General features: G+C 43.2%; 1 protein-coding gene across 5 annotated transcripts; it reads left to right on the forward strand.

The window, feature by feature from the left end:
* The first annotated feature begins 41 nt into the window (after positions 1-41).
* Positions 42-27,958, forward strand: fbxl16 (F-box and leucine-rich repeat protein 16). Of its 5 annotated transcripts, XR_006030693.1 has the most exons (8): positions 42-379; positions 12,140-12,803; positions 16,761-17,003; positions 17,806-18,071; positions 19,548-19,632; positions 21,046-21,109; positions 22,034-22,819; positions 25,519-27,958. XR_006030693.1 is itself a non-coding variant. In XM_042085632.1 (7 exons), the coding sequence occupies exons 2-7, from the start codon at positions 12,147-12,149 to the stop codon at positions 22,180-22,182; spliced, it is 1,464 nt and encodes a 487-aa protein (XP_041941566.1). In that variant the 5' UTR covers positions 42-379; positions 12,140-12,146; the 3' UTR covers positions 22,183-23,790. The 5 variants fall into 5 exon arrangements, 4 of the variants coding, with proteins under 4 accessions (XP_041941566.1, XP_041941567.1, XP_041941568.1 ...); XM_042085632.1 differs by lacking the exon at positions 25,519-27,958 and having other exon boundaries at positions 22,034-23,790; XM_042085633.1 differs by lacking the exon at positions 25,519-27,958 and having other exon boundaries at positions 16,761-16,997; positions 17,800-18,071; positions 22,034-23,790.

Genomic DNA, 27,958 nt, shown 5'->3' on the forward strand with positions numbered 1-27,958 from the left:
TCTGTTTTGTGTGCGTGTGCATGTGTGCCAGAGAGAGAGAAAGAGAGAGAGTGGGAGGCAAGCTTTGTGTAAAATAAACCGAATGAATAGACATAGATGCCGCTATTATAGGTTACATTATTGGCTCTGTTAAACACATCTTACGCTATCTGCATCAACTAATTTATATCTCAGTCGCTGATATTGACTTAGTTTTATGCTTCTGTGGCAAGAACTGAATATTTTATTCTCGCCTCCGCAAGGAAATAACGGGCAGGGCTGCAATTTTATTTATTTATTTTCCCTCATGCGCTCTGCAACGCTGGGGAAAACGTGATCACGCTAGACTGTGTTATTTGACCGATCATGGATTAATGGTTGCGTGATCTGCATACGAGAGGTAAGTGAAACCATAACATTTTGTTTAGTGTTGCCAATGAAGTAAACATGCTGCTTGCTGAATGTGTAATTCGGTGCGACTGCATGGCTAGGACGTTTCGTCTTGTACAGTCGACCAACAACCCTGCCCGGCCAAATGCCGATGACGTTAAAGGCTTGTTAAACGAATTTTCGGTAACGTTAGCTTACAGCTGCAGAGCGGAGAATATTTACGGGTTACACCAACTGCCTCTCGGGAACACACTATGATGAGAGAAGGTGATCAATATCTCCGATTTAAGAAAAGGCTACGTCTGTTGCTGCCAATATTATGACTGCTTAACTGAGTATGCACGTCTTTGTGTCTTCTGTCAGTCTCCGCAAGCTGCGTCGGGGCTGCAAGGAATGCAAACATTAGCCTACTTGAACATCTTCAAAATGACGTAATCTCTCCTTCTAAAATGCAAGGATAAGCGCTCAGCTAAAGTAAAATAAGTAACCAATGAGTCTAAATATATCCCAAGACTAACATTGTTGTGCGAGTTCTTTAGATATCTGATACCACTGCATTGCTATGTAGGCTGTTGTTTTACACTGTATCAGTGTGTAACATTATTGTAGTGGGCCTAACATCATTAGGCCTACACTGAATATCTAATCAGCCATCTCTTGTCATTCATTTTAGAAGTGGGAAAGTATTATTTTACTTGTATCCCATGGCTGCTTCTGTGTTTCGACTACAAATGCCTGGCCTGGACACTCCAAGCACGTCCAAGTATTAAAGTTTGTTATTGGCATGGCTTGGTCAATGGTAGGCCTATAGGTAGTAGTCTGCACCTCAGAAGTTACACAAATGACTGACAGATGTAACATTTCCATAACTTCTTTTTTAGTAGTGACTGTCTCTCTTCCTCCCCCCTCCTCCGGTGGCTAAGAGCATTCGTTGTCTTTAGCAGGCCTTGTCACTGGATAAGCTCCCCCTTAAAACCTTTAGCAGATTTATGGAAATAGAGTTGATTACCATTCTAATCTGAATTAAGGAAAAGGAAAAGCAACCGAGTTACAGTAATGAAAGCAACAGAGAGTAAGAGAGTACAAAAAGTAGCCTCTACATGCACCACTCGGCTATGCCTGAGGTTCATGGTCTTTGTGGTGTATATATGTCACACAATCCTCTTTCTCTCTAATACAGTAGCATACAGGCCTCCATCCATGCATGGCAAAGTTAATAGGACACCCTGTCATCGCCCCCCCCCCAGGCCTCAGGAAAGAAGTCTCTATTATCCCCTCCTTGTTGTGGAACCCTCTGCCTCAGACAGCAGATCATGTACTTCAGAGGGGAGGGAAAGGGACCTTAGTGTTACTGTAGGGGCCATGCCCGATTACAGTTTTTCTCAGTCACTTTGGTGCTTTTCTCAGATCAGAATGAAAATTCTCATAACTATTAGTTTAACCTCCACAACATTTAGTCATTTGTGCACATTATAGTAGCAATTTCTCCTTCCTCTGAACAAATTGCAAATGCTTTTGGACATGTATCAGTTGCTTTCATACAATTCTCTGCTGTTTTATAACATTATCATTTGCTTATGTCATGTCAGTCAAAATGTACTATACTTATGGATGCTGAATAGTCGTTCCCAATAAAACTAATAGTCTTCATTTCATTGCTTGAGTCATTTCATACAAAATTGGTGAACTAATTATCAAATTCTGTCTCAATGCTGTAGAATTGCAAAGAGCATATACAGTAAAAATATGAAACGTACGAATTCAGTGTCTTGTACTCACTTACTCTCCTAACTACAGCAATGTGTAACTTTACTGTAGTTTTCAAATGGCTGTTCAAGTGTATAGTGCTGTCTTGAGCATGTTCAGGTAGTCACCGAGTTCTGACCTTTTTTTGCATTGGAACTGAGAGAATAAACTGTCATAATGAAAACATGACAAAGCCATTTGACTATCTTGTTCATAAACAATGGTGTCAAGACTTCTCATTTTGATGACACTGACAGTTTCATTGACATGAATACTTTTGAGGAATGGACTATCCATTTTGAGCAAATGGCATGCTTTTGCAGGTTATCCACTAGGTTTTGCAGTTTGCACTAATTGTTTTGAGAAATGCACTAACTGTTGTGCAAATGTTAATAGTGATGTGAGAAAAGCACCAAAGCGACTGAGAAAAACTGTAAGTTGAGTGCCCTAGTGGTGTCTTGCATGGAGTGGGTGTGTTACGACTTGCACCTCATCCATAGTGTGCTCGCCTGTATTTACAGTAACAGTGCTGTGTTTGTCAGTTACAATGTGCGAAGTAAATAGATAGATAAATGAATGGAAACGTTTGATAGGGACAGGTAGATAGACAGATAGACATATAACAGCTGACACACACACATAAATAGTGTATAGATAGATGGATAAATAGATACATAGATAAATAGATGGATGGATGGATGGATAGATGGATAGATAGATAGATAGATAGATAGATAGATAGATAGATAGATAGATAGAAGACTGCTGCTGTCTCTGTTTCTGGCAAGCTGAGTCGGAGCCCAGACAGGTGTGTGACATGCTTGAAGTTTCCTGATGGCTCTGGTAGGCTAATTTAGAGGCAGCTTTGACACTTCTCTGCTGCTTAAATGTTTCCCTCATGGATTATTTATCTTCTTTGTTGTAAGTTGAGCGTCTCTATATGCTTTAGATAATGGTTCCAACCATCAGAACCAAATATTAACTCCAGCACTGGGGCTTTCCTCTTCTCTTTGATCTCACCTGTGTTTTTAAGCACACCTATTCTCCACATTTGTCACATATTCTTCCATTTTTTTTAATTTCCCATACCAGAAAGTTATTATATGTTATAACATAGGCACTATTGACAGAACGTTTTGATGCTTTTCTACTTATATCACTGTGCCCTTTGGCAGCTCTGACCCACATCCTTTTAAAAGAAACTTAACAGACAAAAAAACTCAAAAACGTTCCACTTCCCAGGAGTTTCCTGAGAACTTCATCTAACTTCTAGATTGCTCTTCCTCTCTTAAACTTCAAATGCCAACGAGTCTCAGAAGTTTGCTTAAGCCACTTTCCCTCTCCAAGAAGAAGGCTAGATTGTGGGAATGCTTTGAAAGTGTAAATCCTTTGTAAGAGTTCACTGCCAAGTCCAGACCATCGCACCCACCCCAAAACCCAATTTGCCACCTCCTCCCTTTGACTCTTCCAACATCAGCACATGCTCGTTGTGTGACACAGTGCGCATCTGTCCTGCGACAGCACCAGTCGCCGGTCCATCTATATCCGTTCTCCCTCCCCGCGTGGTTTGTTGTTGCAAGGGCCCATGGTCCGTCCGTAAAGCCAGCAAACGCGGGTAAGTAGGCCGGCCCTGTAGGCAGGATAAAAGGGATTGCAAAGTGGCTGAGGGGGAGAGAAAGAGAGAGAGAGTGGGGGGGGAGAAAGAAAGAGGGGGAGAGAGAGAGAGTGGGGGAGAGAAAGAGAGGGGGGGAGAGAGAGTGAGAAAGAGAGAGAGAGAGAGAGAGAGAGAGAGAGATAGAGAGAGAGAGAGAGAGAGAGAGAGAGAGAGGGGCTTTGCAAAGCCAATCCTTTGCTGCCTCTCCTCTGGGCTCTGGTCTGCCGCTCAGCCCTGCCAAGACCTCCAGAAACATTTAATTAATGCCGTTTCAGGCCTCTCCACTGGTACGGCCTGCTCTCGCTGCTGATGGGAGACGCAACCCCTTGTTGGAGATAACGTGACATGTGGAGGGCTGGATGAATGCGTATCTCAGGCGCGCGCACACACACACACGCACACACACACAAGAAGCTTTATGTAGGATTGTTTCTATGCTGCTTTGTTTCTATGTTGACAACCAAAAAAAAATATGGATGTGTGTCACAATATGTAAAAATAAAATGGCCATGGGCCTGCCCTTGTTTATTCAGGTCAATGCCCATTCTCTATCTGCAGCTGATTTGTGAAAGCGCAATGATAGCTTGTGATGCTGACTCTAATGAGGGAGGAGAGTGGAACTACCTAGAGCAGAGGGGGATTTGGATAAATAGCTGGGCCAAAGGGGCCTCTTCTGGATTTAGCCTCTAAAAATCCCTATCACATCATGGCTGCAAATGAAGAGTCAGCAACAGGGGGGTTGTTTTGAAACAGGCATACTCTTTTGTTTACATGACATGTTAACTCTGTCTTTGTGAGTAGTAGCCTACCAGATCCTGCTTTATCCTGATCAGTGGTGGGTTAGAGATCTACATGTATGCATAAACAAATGTCTATGATCTAATAAATACTAAGAGGAAAGGCTTAGCTTTAGTAACATTACTATTTTTTGGACTTGTACAAAATGTTCTCAATCCAAATCCAAATACTTAACTCATTTTGAGTACCTTAAAGTGCTTGTGGCAGTAGATTGTCCACTCACCAATAAGTGCAAAAATCCTGATTGTGAACTCATTGCCAAGGAGTTGCAATGAAGCCAAGGTGAACTGGATGACTGAGAAAAAAGCCCATTGAATGAAATAGACACACATGAAGGAGCACTGTAAAAGAAGGATGTGTGTGTATCTGGAGCTCTGCTCTTAAGCCAAGGCAACAGAATCCAGTTTAGTTCAGGTCCCAGAATGCTGCATGGTCACTAGAGTCCCTCTATGTAGAGTCCTTGCTTCGACTATTTTTAGTTTGATCAGACCAGAAGGCCACTAACATGGTTGTTGTTTGATACATCTCATATCTCATGCTGAAATGCCTAAATGACCCATTATTGAGAGATTGGTTATTAATACCATGTTCCCTTCAGGGTGACGGATGTGTGGTGGGCTATCGATTGGTTTTCCAGTCTGGAGGGAGGGAAGGAGGGCGTGACTGCTCTTGGGATATAGTGACACAGAGACTGGGGAGAAGCTCTGTATAGGAGGCAACGAAAAAGCTACACAGAACAAAAGAGCAAAACATTTGGTCAGCTCAGAAACGGCTCCTTCATTCATCACACAGAGAGACGCTCAGTCAGCTGGACTGAGAGAGATTCACTACGCTTTGATGGCGACACTGGATTAATAGAACTCGGGTACAGCATTACATTCACTGTAAAGAAAAAGACTTCACATCGACGACAACACAGTGCCTTGCTTTTTTTTTGACAGACTAGCAGGCACTTCACTGAAGAGCTATGGCCATAGCGAAGCTCTCCAGCCAGACAACTGATAGAGGAAAAATAGCAGAGTGGGAGTTAAGGACAAGCGTGTCCCGAGGCCTGCTGGTACTGCTGCACCCAAGCCCATGGCACCATGTCTGCCTTGCTTGCCTACTGCTTTCATACATACAGAGTCGGCCAATGTCTGACTATCCCGAGGGCCACTTCGGCATGATCCTTAGCAGGGGTTGGCTTTGGGGTTAACTAGCGTGGTTTGCACTAGGGTGGTGGTAGCATAGTGGCTGAGGAGCTGGGCTAGTTTGCAGTAGCCTGCGAAGTTGTGGGTTCAATTCCCAGTTTCCACCCTTGTGTCCATGGGCAAGGCTCTTAACCCAGAGTTGCTCTGGGGACAATGGTCCTTGTAGTATAATTCACATACAGTAAGTCGCTTTGGATAAATGTGTGCTAAATTAATAAAATAGACAGTAGTGAAAGTCTGAGCAGTTACTGTAGGGATGGTCGTCGGGATGTATGGTGTGGCACGGATGCGCCGTTGGTCATCACAGCTGGGTTTCATAAGGGGTTCGCCATTGATGTATCCCGCCCCTCTCTTTGGGCAGTGAATGTTTGAAAAACAGCAAACAACAATGTGGATAACAGCCTGGGATTTCTCCTCCTATAAATCCATGGCTTGACTAACTCAAGCCAGAGGTTTGGGGATGACAAAAGGCTGCTTGGTTTTTTCCCAGGCTTACATTTTTTTTATTCCACAGGAGTGAATACTACACAACAGAAGTCTTCAGAGAGTTTAAATCCTCTCAGTCCACTATCAGACCCAAACACACTACACAGAGCAAACACACACACACACACACACACACATACAAAGATCACACACACACACACACACACACACACACACACACACACACACACACACACACTCACACACACACACACACACAAACTTACATACAGATACACACACAAAGAAGACATGAGCAGCATACAGTTGTTTTTTATTTATAAATCTTTAAAACCAATTGCAAAATGCAGTCTTGTGTTGCTCCAAGATCCCCCCTTCCCCCAATTCTTAAAGAGGTCATTTTGTCCATCCCCTGTCCTCTCCTGTTGCCCAGCCCATCCCATCCCATCGTCTCCCCTCCCCCGCGTCCCCCATCTGGATGACAGCCATACCCTCTCTCCTGGGCTCCAAGCGCTTCCAGATATTTTCTCCCAAATTGTTTATCTGTACCCAGCCTCTGTTTTGCTTACCACCCCCATCCCCCACCCCCCGTGACAACATCTCTAGTCCCTCCATGCCCAAACATGCAGAGGAGTAACGTAGCGCTGGGTTAATATCACTATCACACTCTGCCATGTTATTGTCTAAACATTGGAACACTGGAGAGGCTGAAAGAGACACTCCCAACAGACGCTTTGGTGACTTTGACTGAATGTGGTTAATTTAGAAAGTAATTGTGTCATGCATGCGTATAAGTTTGATGCTCTGACTAGCATGTCCAATACATCACCCTTGGCACTGTGGGTACTGCAGTATAAAGGCTAAGGTACCACACAAATGATTTAGTTGATTCACCATAACATATCACAGCAGACACTAGCCTTCATTTATTGGAAAAAGTATAACCCATGTGCTCACACTGTCTTGTGTGATGAGGTGTGGTGCTAGAAATGTTGACCCCCCCCAATAATAATAATAATAATAATGCTTGTCAACATGTTCTATGAGGGCCCTCTGTCAGTGCAGGGTCTTTGAAATCGTCCCCCACTTTCCTCCGCCTAGTGTGACACTGCTATTATACAGTTTATAAAACTGTTTGCTGTTTAAAAAAATAAAAAAAAACGAAGAAAAAAGTGACAGGTTTGAACTTTGTATGAAAAGCTGAATGAAGATCACCCTGTGTCCAATTGGGTGAGGGACACAGCCTCTCCCATCTGCCACCTCACACTATGCGTGGCCCTGGCGACAGCTTCTCTGTCAAAACACGTCCAATGTAGCTGCCTCAGAGAGCAAAAGTGCATTGCTACGTCTACTTAATATGCAGTCTGCGTAATATATATATATATATATATATTACCTCAAATGGATGACATGAAGATGGCATATGGATAGGAGATTGTCTCTGGGCCATGGCTGCGTCTAGCTGGCATGCCTCCAGGAAGGCACAATATCCATCAAAATCTGTCCGCAGCGAGGCGAGCACATTTTTCTCTTGTCAGAACCACTCAGACCCCCTCCATTTTCATGTCAGACGAATCTAGCACTCCCCTCTCAACTCCTAACTTTGACTTAGATGCCCTTGCCATCACCCCTTGTGTCTTTCCTCACCAGAAATGATGGCAACCATGCGTACCACTACATCACACCAGGAAGCTTTCCGGAAATGATGCCATGACATCAAAGCATTGTGATGAAATATTGATCATTTTCAGTCTGGTCCACAGTCCTTGTTGTGGTGCTGTAAGCGTCTAACAGACATACACTGGGTGACTCCTCCATTTCCTGTTCTGCTTCCTGAATGTACTGAAATGAGATGAGTGGACTAGATGTGATCATGATGCATATTCTGAAAGTTGTCATATAGCTATTACAGAGTAACAATACCCTGGTGGTAATTTGCATGATCTGATAGATTGGTTGTGGATCATCTTCCCCTGTTTTCTCTCTGTTTTCTGCATGGCAGATGCTGTTGTAGCTCTTTGCCCTGCTCAAACATGCTTTTTTTTGTTTTTTTCTCCATGTGAGTCTTGCTTAACCCTTAAAGGTGTACCGTCACACCGGCATGACAGGAATGTTGGAAAATGAGTGTTCTAAAGAATATCTAGGTTCATTGAATTCAACATAGAATTTTAGAAACCTTGAATTGTTGCGGAACGGAATCTTATGTTAGAATGTTCAAAAACCGACACCTTTAAGCTGGCCTGACTCTCTGCACACCCGGTGTGAGGGCCTACCCCTCCTCAGCAGCTCTCCTTGGTGCTGAAGTTGCAGTGCTATTCCTCGCTGTCCCAGCAGCCCTGAGACACTTGCGCTGAGCAACACACAACTTCCTCCCTCTCCTCCTCCTCCTCTTCCTCCCCTCCCTTGCATGCCCTTGTTCCTCAAACCGCTGAAAGGACAGGAGAGGAGAGAGGCAGGAGGGTGTGTAACTGGCGGTATCCACACACAGCCATGGCAGTTCCTTATGCAGAGGGGAGAGAACTAGGAAGTGTTCAGTCTTATCTTGTTGAGTCATTGGACTGGATGACAGCACAACTTCACTTGTGTGAAGACAGTGGGAGCACCAACTCGGATTAGAAAAAGGCTTTTGTTGGCCTGATTTGTTGTATGCAACATGCAAAGTATACCTGAGTAGATTGTTATACTACTTTGATTGGCATATTAGAGTGATACCTCAGGTCATTACTTATATGTTTACCTTACTGAGGTGTTTGTGAAAAGTTTTACTTTTACCTCATTCCAACTTATGAAAAACATTTATTGAATGTGTATGTGATGCCATATGGGAATGTCTTGTCCTGATTTGCTGTAATGCTGTGCAATTTACAGTACCAAAAATGACATAAAATGTATATATATATATATATAGATTCAACAGCCTGAATTCTTCTGGACTGGAGGTGATCTTTGATGCATACTGTATTCTGAAGGTTTTACCAGTTAGCCTACTATGGTAACAGTGACCTGCTGCGATTATATAGGCTATGACATGTTAGATTGATTTCTGACCTGAATCTGAATTTTCCCATAATGTTGTTTCTTATGTAATATCCAGCCATCAATCAATCAATCAATCAATCAATCTGTCTGTCTGTCTGTCTATCAGCAGTATTACTGCTGTTTTAGCTCTGTGCACTCTCTTTGCTGCTTCATAGTCTTTTGGGCCCTCATCGTCGACTTTAAGGCATCACGGCCACTGTTGTCTTCAAGGCATCTAACCCTAACCCTTGTGTGCCTTCCAGGCAGTGCTGCCTTCAAGTCGACGGTGGGGGCCCAAAATACCATAAAGCCTCTTTGCCTGCTTGTGTTTACCTACCAACTCTAACATGCTGCATTTACTGCTTTTTATGTGAAGAGGATCCTTGCTTTGCTTGCAGTGTTTTGTTTAGTGGTGATAGACTCTCTGGAGGGCTTATTCAGGAAATTGAGGCTGAGGGAGAGAGAGAGAGAGCTCTCATTGACATTTTCCAGCAGTGTCTTTCGTGCACAGAGCACGCACACCTGCACAGACTTTTTAAGGTGGACCTGGCAGTATCCCAGGCAACTCTATGTCATAACTGACTATTACTATATTGGCCAATATCACTCTGTACCAAAACTGTCAGTCTATAATTTAGTAGGCTACCTCAGGGCTGAACACAACAATCACCTGTTTGGTAATGGAATACAATGTTCTTTAAGTATGTAGCCTATGTTAGACTCGAGATGTTTTAGCAGCCATAGACGCAAAGAACCAGAATATCTTCATATTTTCATTTTAAACAGGGCGGCATCTCACGTCTCTGGTATTTCTGCCTCATGCATGTTGTACAAAAACAATAGGCGTTTTGAATAGTGCCTGGGGCAGACGCACCGTCTTCGCTGAAATATGATATCCCCATTGACCAGGGAATTTTACAGCAATGTTTTTTTCCGCTCATTTAAATCGGATGTTATTTCTGTAAGACTACAGATAGGGAACAAGAGAGATCACAGAGGAGGAAAAAAACACGTGTGAGAGAATTGTCATTGGACGTAGGCTAAGACGGAAGCCCAAATATGGAGTGCTGCTGTATTAGTGGGAATACAGCACTGTGGATACCAGGAATTGAACATCTGTCTGAAAACATGACGACGAGTCTGGATAACCAGTGTCAATTCAGTTCTGTGGGTTGTTGTGGTGGGCTCTACTCTCGACGCCCAATTTCAGGCGTTTAGGTGCACCCAAACACAGGCAGACCCCAACACCATCGCCTAGCCTATACATGAATGAAAGTAAGCGAAATTAGTGCATAGAATGATGACATGGGCTATATGCGTTTCGGTGATATCGTTCTATGTTTAGGATATTTTCTTTTTTTGATAACACATTGATATCTAGCCTAAGCATCGGGTTTGTCCGCGGTTACAGTAGCCATGGCTATGCCATTTTCTCAATAAAATGGGCTACTGTATCTAGCTAGCCCAGACGACCGTTTCTCCAATAGCTTGTACTATCATCACAACGACGTTTATAGCCTCCCGAAATCATACAGTCGACCTTTGTGGATGCAGATAAAATTGTGATATCGAGCGAATAGAGCATCAGCCACAGCCTACACGACAAGCGTCGGGTTCGGTTTAAGGTAAGGTGCTATGCGGATACACCATCTCTGTTGTGCTGGTTCATGGATCTGCCATTCATCTATCGGCTATTGTTGGGCTACAGCCTGCGGCTGCTTGACATTTTCGCTTCAGTGACCCATCGACTTGTTCGCTATACATTTATTTCATGATTATTTGTTATATTGAAAGAAGCATCATTGATGATTTGGTTGTAACCTAACGCGCATCTGAGTATCCCTGTTTTAGACACGCAAGGTGGCAGTTTAGGCTACACTGTATCTATTTTTGTAACAATACCCACCGCTTTTGCTGGACGAGGTGCTTTCTCTCCCTCTAAAAGCTGAATTCATTTTAAAATATGTGCTCTCAGCATTGTCGATGTTGTTCGTAGGCTACTGGCTCTGTTTCACGGGTTGCATTTGAATAGACATTGTATAATGCAGAACACAATGGATGGAGCCGATTTCGAACTATTTCTTAACCTGAATTCAGCAGATTTTGCAAAGCTACAGTACGAAAATTATTTTTATTCAGACCAGTGCCGCTGTAGCGCTATTATGTAATTTCGCTTGCTTATCCTATCTTTGGCTATCATTAGATCCAGTGTACATGCAGTAAGGGATAGTCGGGAAGTGATGTCTTTGAACAAAAACGAAAAATGCATTGTCTGCAGGACTACACATCTTGATAAATGGTTTTATGAGCAATATCTGTGAGCTCTCCTACTTTGGTTTGATGCATTGGTGAGAGTGCCGTAATTGTAGACAGATTCATATATAGCCTATTTGCAGCACCCAGTATGTTCTTTTGGTCCAAAAACTGTGCCCTTTAAATGGCTTAAACAGACTGTTACATAATTGCATATGCATTTTTAATAGTTCCACCAGCACACTACAGTGACACCAAACAAAGGGTCTTTTTATCATCTTGCTTTTATTTATATAATTAATTATTTATTTTTGTTAGTGTTATTGAATGTTACACAAACAGAGACAGTAGCCTGAATTGTGTGTCTGTGAGAAGGTGGAGACATTATAGTCCAATAAGCATTTCAGAAGTTTCAAAATGTGTTGTCTTGAAGCTATTTTTAATTAGCTACATTTCAGACATTAGACTGATTCTTTATAGCTAAGGATGGCATATTTAACACTACTCTTTTGAATACAACCCAGTTATACCCAGCTGTTTGATTGGTCCTCGTAGTGTGTTTGTGTTAAGAAAATTGCAGTTTATTGCTTGTCATTATGGATACTCTGGTACTGTGATTTAACCTGGTATGTGTGTGTGTGTGTGTGTGTCCCTCCACCGACAGGCTCCCAATGCTGAACATGTCCACTCCCACTGACCTCAAGTCTCCTTGCGTAACGCGGAACGGCATGGTCAAGCTGCCCCCCCAGCCCAATGGCCTAGGCTCTGCCAGTATCACCAAAGGGACCCCCGCTGCCAAGAACCGCCTGTGCCAGTCCTCCTCAGTACCCACCATCCTGCCTCCACCCAGCCTGCCCTACCACCTGGAGCCCCTGCCCACGGCAGCCTCGCTGCTGGGACCAGACCTGGACACTAGCCCTCTAACGGCCATGAAGCCCCCGTTGCGGCAGTTCCCCAAGCCCCTGATGGAGCGGCAGCTGGTGCTGGACGAGAAGGTGCTCAACCGGCTACTGTGGTACTTCACCACGGCCGAGAAGTGCATCTTGGCCCAGGTGTGCAAGACGTGGCGGAAAGTGCTCTACCAGCCTAAGTTCTGGGAAGGTGTGACGCCCATCCTTCACGCCAAGGAACTGTACACACTCCTGCCCAACGGGGAGAAGGAGTTTGTCAGCTTGCAGGCGTTTGCGCTGCGGGGTTTCCAGTCCTTTTGTTTGGTGGGGGTCTCCGACTTGGACATTTGTGAGTTCATCGACAACTATCCCCTGTCGAAGAAAGGTGTTAAGTCTGTCAGCCTGAAGAGGTCAACCATCACGGACGCAGGACTCGAGGTAACCACTACATTCATGTGTCACAAGGATTTGTTTGTGTTTCTTTCATTTATTTAGATCATACATAGATGATATTTGCACTCAGAAATGCTTTCATGAATTATAGAATGCTTTTAATAAAATGTAGTAAAATCAAACCACTTAGGTCCTATAATATGATACCGGTAATTATCCTGACGTCCATGTCCCTATCAGATCCAGAGGCAGTTTGATGCCTTTGTAGATATACAGTACATTACAAATACAAGAATGTTCTCCATTGTGTTTTTGTATGCTTGACATCCAGAATGTTCTCATTTCAATAGCCTCATTTTCATGTCCTCACCCTCATTCCATTGCGCATGTGATTGTCAGTAGCCCAACAGTGTATGGTGAGGCCCTGGAAAAGTGCCCTTGGAATGACACCAAATGGCTGGAAGGGCCCTTCAAAACATTGCTGAAACCTCTTAGAGTATTACTCTGTCACAGTGAAAATGTGTGTTTGGCAAACATTAAGTGAATGTGTCTGAATATAAATAGATAGACCACTCAGCAAAGATCCACTTGCATTTTGTACTCAATGATCTCTGCACTCATGAACTCAATCATGATCTATGAATACATTGCTATTTACTAATATTGAACACTCTGTGTGTGGACGTGGTTTATTTAACGGTATAGTCAAATATATAGGGGCAGTCGTGGCCTAACTGGTTAGGGCTTCAGGCTTATAACCAAGGGTTGGCGGTTCGATCCCCGACCAGTAGGAACGGCTGAAGTGCCCATGAGCAAGGCACCTAACCCCCTCACTGCTCCCCGAGCGCCGCTGTAGCTCACTGCTCCGGGTTAGTGTGTGCTTCACCTCACTGTGTGTTCACTGTGTGCTCTGTGTGTTCACTAATTCACGGATGGGATAAATGCAGAGACCAAATTCCTTGTATACGCAAGTATACTTGGCCTAGAAACTAGGCAAATAACCGCAATGCCAAAACATGAAAGTCACACATATGACATGACTAAGCATGTCCACTGTTTTTAAGGCCACTATTCACTGTCTCAGTATTATATTCTGCTACAGTATCTTATGCAAAAGATATACTTCTCAGACAGAAGTGTCTCAAACGAATACATGTAATTACAGGGCCAGAGTTGAGTATGCTTTATCCTTGTCCTTCGTTACGTCTGTGGTTTGGAAAGGAAAATAGAACAAATACATTTTACTCTGTTAGTAGGCTACTAACTAATAGGTTCGTACAATTTTGGTAATTCTCCAGTTGGTCTAGTGTAGCCTTCACTGTATTATAGTCTTATTTGTAACCAACATGAAAAAAAATGAAAATCTGTCACTGTCAGAAGAGCGTGCGTACATGCCTCTGTGCAATAGCTATTCTAGGAAAGGGCTTGTGTTGCCATGGAGAATGCTGGAATTGTTAAGAGATGATGAGTGTGTGTGTGTGTTTGCGTGTGTGTGTGTGTGTGTGTGTGTGTGTGTGTGTGTGTGTGTGTGTGTGTGTGTGTGTCATGTTGAAGATACACAGAAGTGCTCAGCTCTGTGGATTTTATGGGGACAGTGTCCCTCCTTGGTGGGCCGCGTATAGTCCACGTGACTCATGTCAGCAGAGGAAGACTACCAGCGAGAGAGAGACTGACAGAGCAGTGGTTGTTGAATGTCACCCCAGTTGGTTACAAGAGCTGTTTGTTTTCCGGAATGTTTGTTTTCAGTTGTGACCACAGGCCGATGCCGCCAGTGTGTTTCACGAGGCTGGGCCATCCCTGCTTATTTAGAGCCCTGTTGTCCGAGTGTCCCTGTTGTTGGTCACTGTCTGTGGGCCAAACAGCACGGTGCTGTGCCAACTGGTCCCACAATCAGGAAGTGTTACAACCCTGAACTAAATGAACCTTAAAGGCTTGCTGTTGCTAAGTGACTGAACCTTGGAAAAAAATGGATGACCCTTTTTTTTCTATCAGTCTTGTTAACTGGGGTTCGTGGTATCTTGTGACCTCATGTGATTGGCTGTCCCAGTCAATCACGTGATGTAGGTCAGAGTCAGAATTCCTGGGAGGCCGTGATGAGATTCCGCGTTCTGTCTCCCAGCCTGTTCACATTTTAAAAACTCCAGGATATGTGGTGTTCAGGATCGCCGTGAAAATCCCCTGCCACAGCAGACTTCAGATCAAGTTCTTTTATGTAATTAGACATCATTGTGTAATCAACCTTGGAAGCCTCACACTCTTAGATATCTCTTGGCAAGATTCGTAATGAGGAAACAGAATAAGATGTGCTTTTCTGCTGAATACCAGTGAGGTCTGCTTCACCCCAAAGAGCTGGAGAAATACCAGTCAGACATTTGTGTGGGTCTGCCTGCTATGTATGAAATGAAAATAAACACACATGATGGAAATTATGATCAAATGCTCAATGTTGAATGTCCAGCCACTTCCTGTAGCTTGCTAACAGGATATGCTAAGTGGTTAATACCTGATCTTAAATACATCATACCCAGGTTAAAAAAGTGTGGGTTAAAAACCTCAGAAGTAGAACTGCTTGCATGCATCGTGATTTCTCTGAGGTTACGCAATGCCACAGCAAATGAGCCCCGTGGTGCTGTGCTACCGTGGATGACAGCTTGAGACAGGAAAGTATTTTTCAGAGCTATATATTAAGGGCTTAAAGTGGAATGGGTAGGGTTTAGTTATTGTTGACATTTGAGGTGGAGATTGAGTATGCTTTGAGAAGAGAAGAAGAGGAGATGGAAACAGTGTGAGCTTTTGCCCTCTGTGCATTAGTGTGTGTGTGTGTGTGTGTGTGTGTGTGTGTGTGTGTGTGTGTGTGTGTGTGTGTTTAGTCAATTAACACCAAAAAACATTTGACACCTTTCCAAAGCGCTATTCCCATTGTGCATCAGCAATATTGTACCTACAGGCTTACTGTACCGAAAATTAACCGAACTGTGTCTTCAAAACCGAGGTACACAACGAACCGTGATTTTTGTGTACTGTTACACTCCTAGATGTTGTGTTGAATGAAGAACACATTTCCTGGTGAAGCTGTTTCAGTTTCAATCACAGAGCCATTCAGTACGCACACAAAATAGCAGTGGGGATGAAGATGGCTCAGGTTCAGATGGATCTGCTCTCAGATACTAGTCATTCCAGTCAAAAGGCTGTCATTTTAGTTGCAGTTGAATTGTGAAGTCTTGTAAAATCTCAGAAACGTGACTTGTGCGGTCCTAAGAAATGGATCTTGTGAATAGAGAATATTGTTTTCGTATCAGATACTTAGCACTGAGGTAGTGTTACTGGCTTTACTGTAGGTAGGTACAAGTTGTCAAAATATAATGTTATGCAGATTAGTGTGAAGTCTCAGGTTGAAGAATGATACTGAATCCTTAAGCAAGTGGCATACTCCTCCGTACACATTTATGCGCATCGAAGACGTGTGTCATTGACACACGGTGACATATGTTGGGAGGCAAACGAAACCCCTTAGAGCTGTGACTTGTTTTCCTCTTGTTTTTTTAATCACTGAACCAACTCCCAGTAATATCATACTAGGGATGGGCAGTAGAGCACAATACTGCAGGCTAATTTTGATACATTGAGATACAATGTGACGTTCTTTGAGTCACATTTCTCTCTTCAGATATGCAAACATCTTCTTCCAAGCCTATGGTTTGAACTTTGCCTTCCTCCATGATGGTTCATCTTTTACATGTGAGCTGTCCACATTGCGGTGCATATGTAAACATGTCATCAGCGTACATTTTGCAGGATGACAAATTCTTGCCCTGGGGAGGAATTCTACGGTATATGACTATATAAATACATTTTAGATTAGATATATTAGATATGATTAGATATTTCGGGTACTCAGAGGGTAAGGTAAATATTTACACTTTGACATAGCACTGTGCAGTTGAATATACTGTACTGAACTGTATGTTGGAGACGTTATGAGACTTGTGTGGTTGTCCGCAGGTGATGTTAGAACAGATGCAAGGCCTGATGCACCTGGAGCTGTCGGGCTGTAATGACTTCACTGAGGCGGGCCTGTGGTCGAGCCTGAACGCGCGGCTCACCTCGCTCAGTGTCAGCGACTGCATCAATGTGGCAGACGATGCCATCGCCGCCATCTCTCAGCTGCTGCCCAACCTGTCCGAGTTGAGCCTGCAGGCCTACCACGTCACCGACACGGCCATGGCCTACTTCACCGCCAAGCAGGTAGAACATGGGTCTTTTCTGGTGTAAATGAGATGGAACCAAACCCATCACACTCTTTAAGGACTTCTTGACTCTATCCTCCTTTCTGTGTATAGTGTTAAACTATTACAGGTGGAATAAAGGAAGTCTAATCATACGACAAACTAAACAAATTCTTCCTCATGACCTGTCCATTCAGTGTTTGCATTCAAAAAACTCCTGGCTAGTCAATCTCAGCCAATTAGGAGCATGGAAGGGAGGGTTGTAATTTGATTGGATGTTTAGATCAAATCTCAAGAACCTTTCATGATCCGAACAATCACAATATTATATTTATAGTGGCGTCAGGTATTGCAATATTTACTTTAACATTATGATTTCAATTTTACTTACATAAGTCTACTCTGATAGCGTTTTGTCCCCAAGCCCCTAAGATGGTACAAGACTCTGACCTCACACCAGAAATGTATCACAACTTTTCTTTATTGTAAAATGTAAAGAATCCCATTAATATCATAATGTGGCCTGAATATCGTGATAGCATGCTGTTGTCGCCACTGTAACAATTCCTATTCCCTGTGGGGAGCAAGCTACTAGCTTCTAGCTGCGGGAGCGTACCTATGTTCCCCGGGTCCTATGTTCCCCTCTTTCTATGGGACCGGGGAACATAGGACCCTAACCCTAAACCTGACCCTAACCCTAACCCCGAGCGGGGAACATAGGACTCGGGGAACATAGGGATGACCCGCTAGCTGCTAGCTGCTAGCCTATTCTATCCTATCCTGGCCCATTCCCATCACCCTGTCTGGTCTGTGCTCCCCAGGGCTACACCACCCACACACTGCGACTGCACTCCTGCTGGGAGATCACCAACCACGGCGTAGTCAACATGGTGCACAGCCTGCCAAATCTGACCGCACTGAGCCTGTCCGGCTGCTCCAAGATCACGGACGATGGTGTGGAGCTGGTGGCCGAGAACCTGCGCAAGCTGCGCAGCTTGGACCTGAGCTGGTGTCCGCGCATCACCGACATGGCGCTCGAGTACATCGCCTGCGACCTGCACAAGCTGGAGGAGCTCGTGCTCGACCGGTGAGGGGGATATGACATTACTCTAATCACATTAATAACATCAGCTGAAATAATGCAAAATGCCAACTACAATAATGTTGATGTTTACCTAGCAGAAGCTTTTTATCCAAAGTAAGATACACACACATGTGAACTCAATGGAACTCTTGAGTTCTAACTTTAGTGTTCCACCATCTGGTGTTTTCCCCCCTTGAAGCCACCAGCTGCTACATGATCTGCTGGTGCTATCTTTCACAATATTTTGAGAGAAAGTGATAGTGAAGGAGAAGAGAGTTGTAGGAGAGAGGGAAAGAATGAGAGAAATGCGAAGGAGAGGAATAGTTAATAGTGAGATTGCTCTCAATCAATGTGCCTCTTCCACCAGAACTCCTACTATATCTTTTTGTGTCTTTCTTTCTTTTTAAATCTTGAAAAGAAAACTGTAGAAGCTGGAAGAGTATTATCTGGTTCAGTGAGTGGGATGGCAGGAACCAGGGAGTCAGCGTAGGCGGAGAAACAAGTACAGTATATTTGGAGAGAGGAGAAGCATCAGTGGTTCTCGCGTGGCTTGCTGTGAAAAGCACACACCACACCCGCGCTGTTGTGAGAAAATAACTATAGGTTGCATTAGGTCTATGTGGTGGTGTTGCGCTCCTTTGATAGAAAGATAGCCAGACGCTCATCATCGACCTGAAAAGCTTCTGTGACATACATACTTTAGTCATCAACACTGCTGCTTATGGACTTAGTTTGATGCTACATTCATGTAATTTATGTAGAGCCATACTGAACATTTAACATAAACTGTGGATTAATCATCACGTCCCAGTTGATGAATGTAAGAAAATTAACATTTCCAAAATGGAAATTAAGTTTGGATTTCTTTCTCTGTAAACCCATTCAAGGCCCCTTTCTAAGTCTGAATCGTTTTCATGATACTACATGTAAGTGTGAGAAGAATAGTGAAGGAATCAAGAATTCAACAAAACAGACAGACAGCGAAATCATAAGGTTCTGGAAAAGAACAGCTATTTGACCCTTTGTCCTTTTGCCATTGTAGATTTTGATGGAAAAACAGTTATATAAACCAACAAACCCTTAGCAAATAGAGGTTATTGGTTTAAGATTATATTTACCTCAGACATACGTTAAACCTACATCCCTGAGTACAAGGGTGTTGATTTTTAACTACATATCAGAGCTTAGAAACCAACATGTATTTAGATTAAAATGGTTGGATAAAATTGTGTAGAAGAGTGTGGGCCAAAGACATGATTTATAGAAAGTACAGCTGGAGTTGAAGGTGCTATTGATAGGGACTGTGTGGCCCAGCAGTTGTAGAAGTACAATCTGGGTACAGCTTTTGTGCTCTCTCGACACAAAACACACCGGACAAATGCATGTTGTAGTCATTCCTTCATTTTGTGTGTGTGTGTGTGTGTGTGTGTGTGTGTGTGTGTGTGTGTGTGTGTGTGTGTGTGTGTTTTCTCTACTTAGGTGTGTGCGGATCACTGACACTGGATTAGGCTACTTGTCCACCATGTCTTCTCTTCGAAGCCTTTACCTGCGTTGGTGCTGTCAGGTACACTAGGCCTTAACTTACAGTAAATCTCCCTCTAAACTGTTGGATGACCATATCATCCACATCTCACTCTGTCCATTTTCATTTTACCCTTTCACCCTTGAATTATACCTGTCTGTCTGTCTCTCTCTCTCTGTCTATATACTGCATGTTTGCATACATGTGAGTCTAGCCCATGGATGGGCAAAAATACATCAAAATGTATTTTAAAATAAAATATCAAATACCTTGATTTTAAGTGTATCAAAATAAACTACAAAATATAGTAGCTATATAGTATAGTAGCAAAATACTGTATCAGAGATGCACTCAAAAAGTCCCAACTGAACTTGTCAAGTGGTACAAAGTGGAGACAAGTCTCTGACATTGTCAATGCCCAGATTGCTTGATACTGCACTGTGTAACGCTGTTGATCAGGAAGGATCATGACCCTTTTAGTTGGTTTTTAATTAAAGGGACACCAGGCAATGTTTTCGTGTTAATTAATCATCTTCGTAAGTTGGTATATGGTTAAATGACTCATTACAGGGCGAATGAAGACTCTCTCGCCCGCCCCTACTGCCTGTAAGAAGAATATCCCACTTGCAAGTTCGGTGTATCCTACCCGCCGACCGAAGCAGGATCAGTTTACATCCTGCATACAGCACAGAGGCTGGCTAACGAAACTCTAGCGATTGTTGCAAACGTGTGTATAATGGCAGAGCCAGTGAAGAAGCAGCGAAAACCCTTGACGGAAGATGCAAAGAAAAGGAAAAGAACTTCAAACCGAGCGAGGGGGAGTTTCGTAGAGAATAAGCATCAAGCTTGCCTGGTGTCTCTTTAACTGGGTACCGTGTAAACGCTAAATGGTGTTATATTGACGCCAAGGAGGATAAACATGAATTTTTCATTGTGTTGCTTTAGGTGATACATGGGGCAACTTGTTGAGCAATGTTGAAGGGCAATCACATAACCAGTTCCATGTGTTTTGATTGGATGATTAAAGTTCTCAAGAAACTTGTGGTTGGTATAAGAGGATCTGTATTGTGTGTGTGACCAACCTGGATAATCTTCCTGAATCTCAATATTCTGATCACAAGTCTGGGCAAATCACTAAATCACAAATCACTAAGTCAGAGGCTACATTTATTATTTTGCACTTTTATGATATTATCACATCACCAATAATTGCCATAATTGGCAATATTTTTAAACTACAAAAAATACACACCTATAAAGTATTCTGATACAAAACATGAAGCCATTTTCTTCAAGCCAATAAAATACAAATGACAAAATACTTTTGTATTTAAAATACGTCATTTAAATACATCTATCGTAAATAATGCCCATCCCTGCTCTAGCCCTTTCAATTTGGTCTTGGTCTTCCTAATGCGTCTCTGTCTATCTGTCTGTCTGTCCCTTTGCCTGCAGGTTCAGGATTTTGGCTTACAGCATCTCTTTGGTATGAGAAGCCTGAGGCTGCTCTCTCTAGCCGGTATGCCAGTCATCTACTCATAACTCAGCGTTCATTAGCTGCTCTGGTTTAGTTTGATATAGATATTAGGGGCTTGGCTGACCACAGTTGAATAACCTGAGGAACAGGGTTGCCAGCGGTTTCTAAGATGCTTTTAGATGGCATGTTGAGTACTGTTGTGGTCTATCTCTGGAAGAAAATGTGTTAGAATTAGTCATGTAGGTAGATGTGAACATCATTATTAGAACTTATTGACCAAGAGCTTGACAAATTATCTGTGTTTTTCAGGTAGTTTACAATCCTAACTGCTGATTCATTTTCAAGCAGTATAAACCTTGATGTTGAAGTTCATTAAATGAACCGGTTATCCATAACAATCTCTGTATAGAAAATTTCAGCGTCACTGAAAAGGCAAATTTAGAATATTGTAATCATATACTGTAGTTTTAATCAATTATTGCAAAAAGAGAATTGATAATTTAGGATTTAAAAGTATATTGATTGCTTGAAAGGGAACACACAGCTTAAAAAATTCTGATAACATCAGGCACAAAACATTTCTTCACTTGAAGTCATGCAGCTGTGCTTTTAGATAGATAGATAGATAGATAGATAGATAGGTAGATACTTTATTGATCCCCAAGGGGAAATTTGAATGCATTCTCAGTGTTTACTATGAGAAGAATTGAATTTAGAAGATTGCAAATAAGTGAGCTTTTCAAAACATATTGACATACGATGTTTATTAGTGACAGACAGTATTTCTCTGGGCTATGGTATTGCTGTTTATATATCTATCGTTTTTGCCATTCTATCTGATTTTGTGTTTAACGTTGCTCTGAGTGTGTGGGCTATATTTAGAGACAGTGCCAGAGTGTTCCTGTTGTATCCGCTCACCCACTCAGCCATCCGTCTCCCTTCTCCTGCTCGTTTCTCCTGACTTAGGCTGCCCCCTGCTGACCACTAATGGCCTCTCAGGTCTGATCCAGCTGCAGGACCTGGAGGAGCTGGAGCTGACCAACTGTCCGGGGGCCACGGCCGAGCTCTTCAAGTACTACTCCCAGCACCTGCCCCGCTGCATGGTCATCGAGTAGCCACCGGGGGGCGCCGGAGTGCCGGAGAGGCAGCACACCACCACATCACCAAACTCCTTCTCCTTCAGTTTGAAAGAAAATTTAAAAAACGACAAGACGACTTAAACTGAACTTCATCCAGGACCCTAGGGGGCAGTGAAAAAAAAAAAAGGGAATGCGAAAACAAGCGAGGGTCTTGCGTTGACTGATGGAAGCGTGCACAGAGAAATGACGAGACGGAGATGCAGACAAGACAAGACGAGACAAGGAGTGGGGAAAAAGCAATGGCCTCAACAGACATGCGCAAAAGGGATGCTGTGTGTATAGAACATGTGACAATTCGTTCCTGAGTCTAGATTTTCATTTCTACCACTGGATAGACACGCAGGCGTTACATGCTCACACAGGCATTATACACTCAAACACATTAACGTCAGCTGAAATAACACGAAATGCCAACAACAATAATACACACATGTGAACTCCATGGAACTCTTGAGTCCTAATTTTGGTGTTCCACCATCTGATGTTTTTTTTTCCCTTTTTCTCTTGAAGCCAGCAGGTACTACATGATCTGCTTATGCTATCTTTCATAATTCCATGAGAGAAAGAGTGAATGACGAAGAAGGAGAAGAGAGTTGTAGAAGAGAGAGAAAGAGTGAGTGAGAGGAATCGATTGCTCTCAATTCATGTGCCCCTTTCACCTGGACACCTCCTTTCCATTTTTGTGTCTTACCAGAAAAACAAAAAAAACAACAACTTCAAAACTTAAAAAATAAGAACTTCAGACAAAAGGAACCGCTATGTAGATTTTCTGCGTCAGAGCTGCACGCTTACACCGCTTCTTGTCATGCAAACCTTTTTTGCTGTTACTCTCTTTTTTAAATATTATTTTTTTAAGTATTATTTTTTGATGCTGATATTTGAAATTAAGAAAAATGATGAAGATGATGTTGGAACTGTGTTTGAAGATTACTGTGAAACCTTTCACCGTTAAGGGTTTGGACTAGAGAGAGATATCACGCCCCTGAGGTACAATGATGGTTTCAAGCAGAGTGGACACTACCGTGCTTCGGTGACAACCCAGCAGCATTGCGACGACTGTCTGCAAGCACCGCTCGCGTCCTGAGGACCTGTTAGCCTAATTAAACAAAACACATTTTTAGTGCAAATGTACCTAGAACAGCCCCACAAAACTGTGCGGCTTGGGTGGATTTTTTTTTCCCGATTTTGCGAGGGTTCAAAAGGGACTGTGCTGTACATACACTAGATATTATGTTGAGCTTGGCCTTTTAATGACACACAAAAAAAATGAGTTTTCATTCCAGTTTTGTTTCGGTGTCAATTTAATTAGTGGCTTGTGTGCAGGTCTCAATATTTCAAATGGAAATGAAAGTGCAGAACTGTGTCGTAGCTTTACTTTTCTTTGGTGTCGGGCTGCTGCTACTGGTCCACCACAAAGTCAGACCGAGCGGTCAGCCTGAGAGAGTATTGTCTAGAGATCAGGATGAAACACATTGAGCTGTGTGTAGCAGCATCCCACTCGGAAACATCTTCACCACAGCTTTTGACATCAGTATAGACACACACTAGGACACACACACACACACACACACACACACACACACACACAAAAAAATGACAAAGAAATAAAAAAAATTATCAATTTACTTTAACCCAAGGCAATTAGATATGTTTGCATTTGTAATTGTATTGGCATGTGTAAGAATTAGCTGGTCTTATTTAACATCATGTGGTGTAGGACGTGAATGTGAACCAGAGTGCAGACAGCTCCGTCAGGCTTACCTGATCTCCTCATTAGCCCTGGATCAAACCAAACGCAAATTTCCCTTACTACTGAGCATGCTCCCCCAAGATGATGTTTATCATCTCTCTGTGCACCCCTTTCGGGCAATCGGGGATCCAGAGGTGGGATCCAGAAGTCCACATGCCCAATCCGCCTCCCACTTCCTCCGTTCAAAATTAAGCATAGTTTACGGTTGTCCCGCCACGTCACCCTGTGCCGTTATGGTCCCAGTGGTGGATACAGAGGCGGTGTTGGACCTGGAGAGCTCCGCTGTTTTCAACCGAGCATTAGTGTGTACAGTACAGGCCCTACGCCTGAGCAGCAGACGACCCTTGAAATACTACAGTGCATCTTACGACAGACACTCCACATCCAGTCACCCTCCCAAGGGGCAGCCCTCCCCCCAAGAGTCTTCAGAGTGAATGTTGTTTACACATGGCCCTAGGAGCTGTATCCCCAGGAGTATGCTACCTTCTACCGGCTCCCAATTTGACAAAAGCTCGCCTGTAGCCGCAGAGAGCAAATATTATTTTAATCTGTCCTCGACTAGGGCTATAAGATCCCACCTAGCACTTGTATAAATAACATTGTTGACTGAACATGATTCTCTGAAGTGTTTGAATGGTCAGCCTCTTGCTGCTTTATATTCTGTCGTATGCTCAGGCATTGAGACATGCGATACTCTGAAGGCTTGTCGGTGTGGGAGAGTGCCATGACCCAGGGTTTTTTATGCCATTTCAAAACCCACTCCCACACTTCACTCCACTGCTCCATAGCCTACAACTGCAAGGTACACATTTTCTTGGTGCACATGTGTCATTTGAAGACTTTATTTATTGATGGGCTGAGTGAATCGCACTCTCATTTTTGAACTTGTTTGCTTAGAGAACTGCGTGGGGCAGTTTGATTGGGTTGAACTTGTGTGTCTGTGTGCGTGCGTGTATGTGTGTGTGTGTGTGTGTGTGTGAGAGTATTTATTTATTTATTGAAAAACCTAAAGCAGACTGCAGAGGAGTGTTGAAAGTTTGACCTCCACTCCGTTTGGTGCGCTGAGCTACGTTAGAGCCTTTGTCAGGATCCGATGATCAGGTTCAGACAGGACAGAGCAGGGAATGTCCAGCCGATCCCCGCGATTGGCTGGTATAGTTGTGCGTGTATCTTTTGTGTTTTGTGTTTGTTTGTTTGTTTTCGCTTTGCCATCCCGTCAGTTGGTTGGCCATTTTTTTTTATAACGATTTTTTGCCGAGCTCGTGCTGTTTGTTTTTGTGGCCCATGGTTCTGGTAGGCCCTTTGCTGATGGCCCGTCCATGGAGAAGAATGAGGCCAGCGTGCGAGTCACTCCCACTGGCCCATAACTGACCCCATGTTTTCATGACTCTGCTGTTGTTCTTTTGCCCATCCATGCCCTTTTTCGCCTTTTTCTTTTGGATCGTTCTAGAGTAAACCGGTAAGCATGTTTTACAGGTTGCTATTCTAAATTGATGTTTACCTCTATCATTCTTTCTCTCTCTTTCTGTTTTTATATGTTGCAATCCATTGTCTGGATACAGCTAGTTGATGATGGGAAGTTAAGGTCATCATGGTGCTACTAGCAGACCCCCCCTGGGTTCTACATCACATGCTGAGAGCCGTTGCTGTGCCATACCAAGACGTTCGGTGGGCTTGACCTCTATGACCTTGTGTGCTGTCGCAGCCAAGCTGAGACTCGTTAAACAGAGAAACATGTTGCAGTATTTGCAATTACTGAGTCTCATTTTGCTTTTTTTTTTAAACTTTATTGGAAAAAAAGGGAAACAGGCTTGGCTTATGAAGCGCAGTTTAACCTGAAACACATGCAGTCCTGGAGTCCATTTCTCTCCCTTTTATTCAGTACATGACAAAGTTTTTTAAAAAGCAGAGAAACTATACATGCTGTATGAATTATGTGTCACTGAGACCATGCATAGTATTTGAGGTTAACATAACAAATAACTATATACACCTTTTGAAATGTATTGTTTGTGTATAAAAAAACATAGAATTTTCACTGGGAACCAATAACTGTTCCTGCTTTGTGGGGAATGTGTGTGAACCTTCACCAGTGTGGCAGAACATAAAATAAATAAATAAATAAATAATCATTTGTAAGGGTCCTCAAAGTACGTCAGAAGCGATTCCCCTGGACGTTGAGCCCAGGGATAAGGTGTGCATACATGTACTGTAACCCAGAAGTCAGGGATGGGGAGATCTCCCCGTCATATCTGGCTGTATTCCTGCATGAGTTGATCAGTTTCCTTGTCACTGGAAATGCAGCAGAACAGAGTTACGAAGTGAATGCAAAACAAAGCAAACAAAAAAATAATCAAAGAGTGGCTGTCTTAAAAGGGATGAGAAGATATGCAAGAGGTTACTAGTTTGTCTTATAAACAGAGTTACGTATTGATGACGACAAGAGATGCCTTCTACAGAGGCTCCAATGCTGACAAATGACTGGTTTTCATCAATGCAAGTTGGCATCAGTGATTTTTCCATATGAGGATGGCTTCAGGTCTTTGTGTGTTTCTATGCGAGCATGGGGACATGCTACATCAGTTTTCCCTCCTCTACTACAGGAAGTGGGTCTAGCGGGGGACCATTTGGGAGCCATTTGATTCTGCAGACATCTGCCCTCAGTGGCTTTCCGATGACAAATCTGTTTGTGTGGCCCTAAAGTGATGGTGGCTTTTGCAGAACTAATTCACAGACAGGTCTTCAGAATGATCGAGGATTTTTACAGACTAAGTTCACATAAAAAATGGATTTCTCATTTTAAAGCCACTCCCACACCACAGCAAACCACTCCACCCCCCCCCCCCCCCTCCCCGAACCCCTCACCACCACCGTCACCGCAGTGAGCAACACAGCCAGCTGTCTCGTAATGAAACTCTTTATGAGATTACCACATCCACTCCATTCGCCATCTCCATCCACTTCTCCACCAAAGCCATCGAGAGCTCAGACCTGCAGGGCCTCTCAGCTGCCCGAAGGCTGTTCTGGAATCAGCCCTCGTAAGACAACCCCCCACCCCACCCCACCCCCCTGAGTCATTTCCAAAGATGGGACTCACTATAAGAGAGCGGTTTCACCCTGTGAGAGGAACATTAGTGTATTTTTGTCATGGATGACTAAAATTCTTTTTTTTTAAACAACCCGGGTATGTAATTATACACTTGATACTAAATCATATTAATAGCGCTTTAACCTTTCACAGACGGGTCAGTTTGGGAGTTGTTGTCATGGAAACGCATAGCTAGGAATGCCTGGTTGAGTGACTGTGGTTTGACAGGCTAATAACTTAAGAAATTGTGTCTCTGCATAATGCTTACCATCTCTCAACTGTTATCGTTTTTATTTGAATGATTCTTTTGAAAATGTTTTTGGATTTCACAGTTGTGACATACCAGTCATGACTTTGGGCTGTTTTTACTTTTGGATTTTTTGTTTTTATTTGCTGTAAATAATTCTGTGGTGATTCATTTTGACAGAGGGATATAACAGAGGACTTTCTATTTGCTCCATCCCATGGCTGCAGTGCCTTGTCAGACGAGCGTTGTTGTTTTGAAATGGTTCGGTTCCAGTCTGCACTGTTTTAGTAAAAGTTGTACAAAAGTATGAACAAGGGTTGCGTTCAGAGTTTTTTCTTCTTCCTCGTCACACAGTATCATACATAAGGAAACATCCCATGTCTACACCTTGCAAGCACAGAAGAAAAGAACACAGACGCCAAAGCACAGATGGAGAAACAGACAAATAAACACACACACACACACACACAAGCACACACACTTACATACACACACACACACACACACAGGAGGGGAACGAGGGAAACATTGGCAACATAGAGAAACAACACAACACAACACAAGCCATACACATGAAGACTCAGACGCTGCAAAACTACTAACTCAACACAAGCCATACACATGAAGACTCAGACGCTGCAAAACTACTAACTCAACACACACCCAC

Source organism: Alosa sapidissima, chromosome 3 (assembly GCF_018492685.1).
Source record: "Alosa sapidissima isolate fAloSap1 chromosome 3, fAloSap1.pri, whole genome shotgun sequence".
Lineage (NCBI taxonomy): Eukaryota > Metazoa > Chordata > Actinopteri > Clupeiformes > Clupeidae > Alosa > Alosa sapidissima.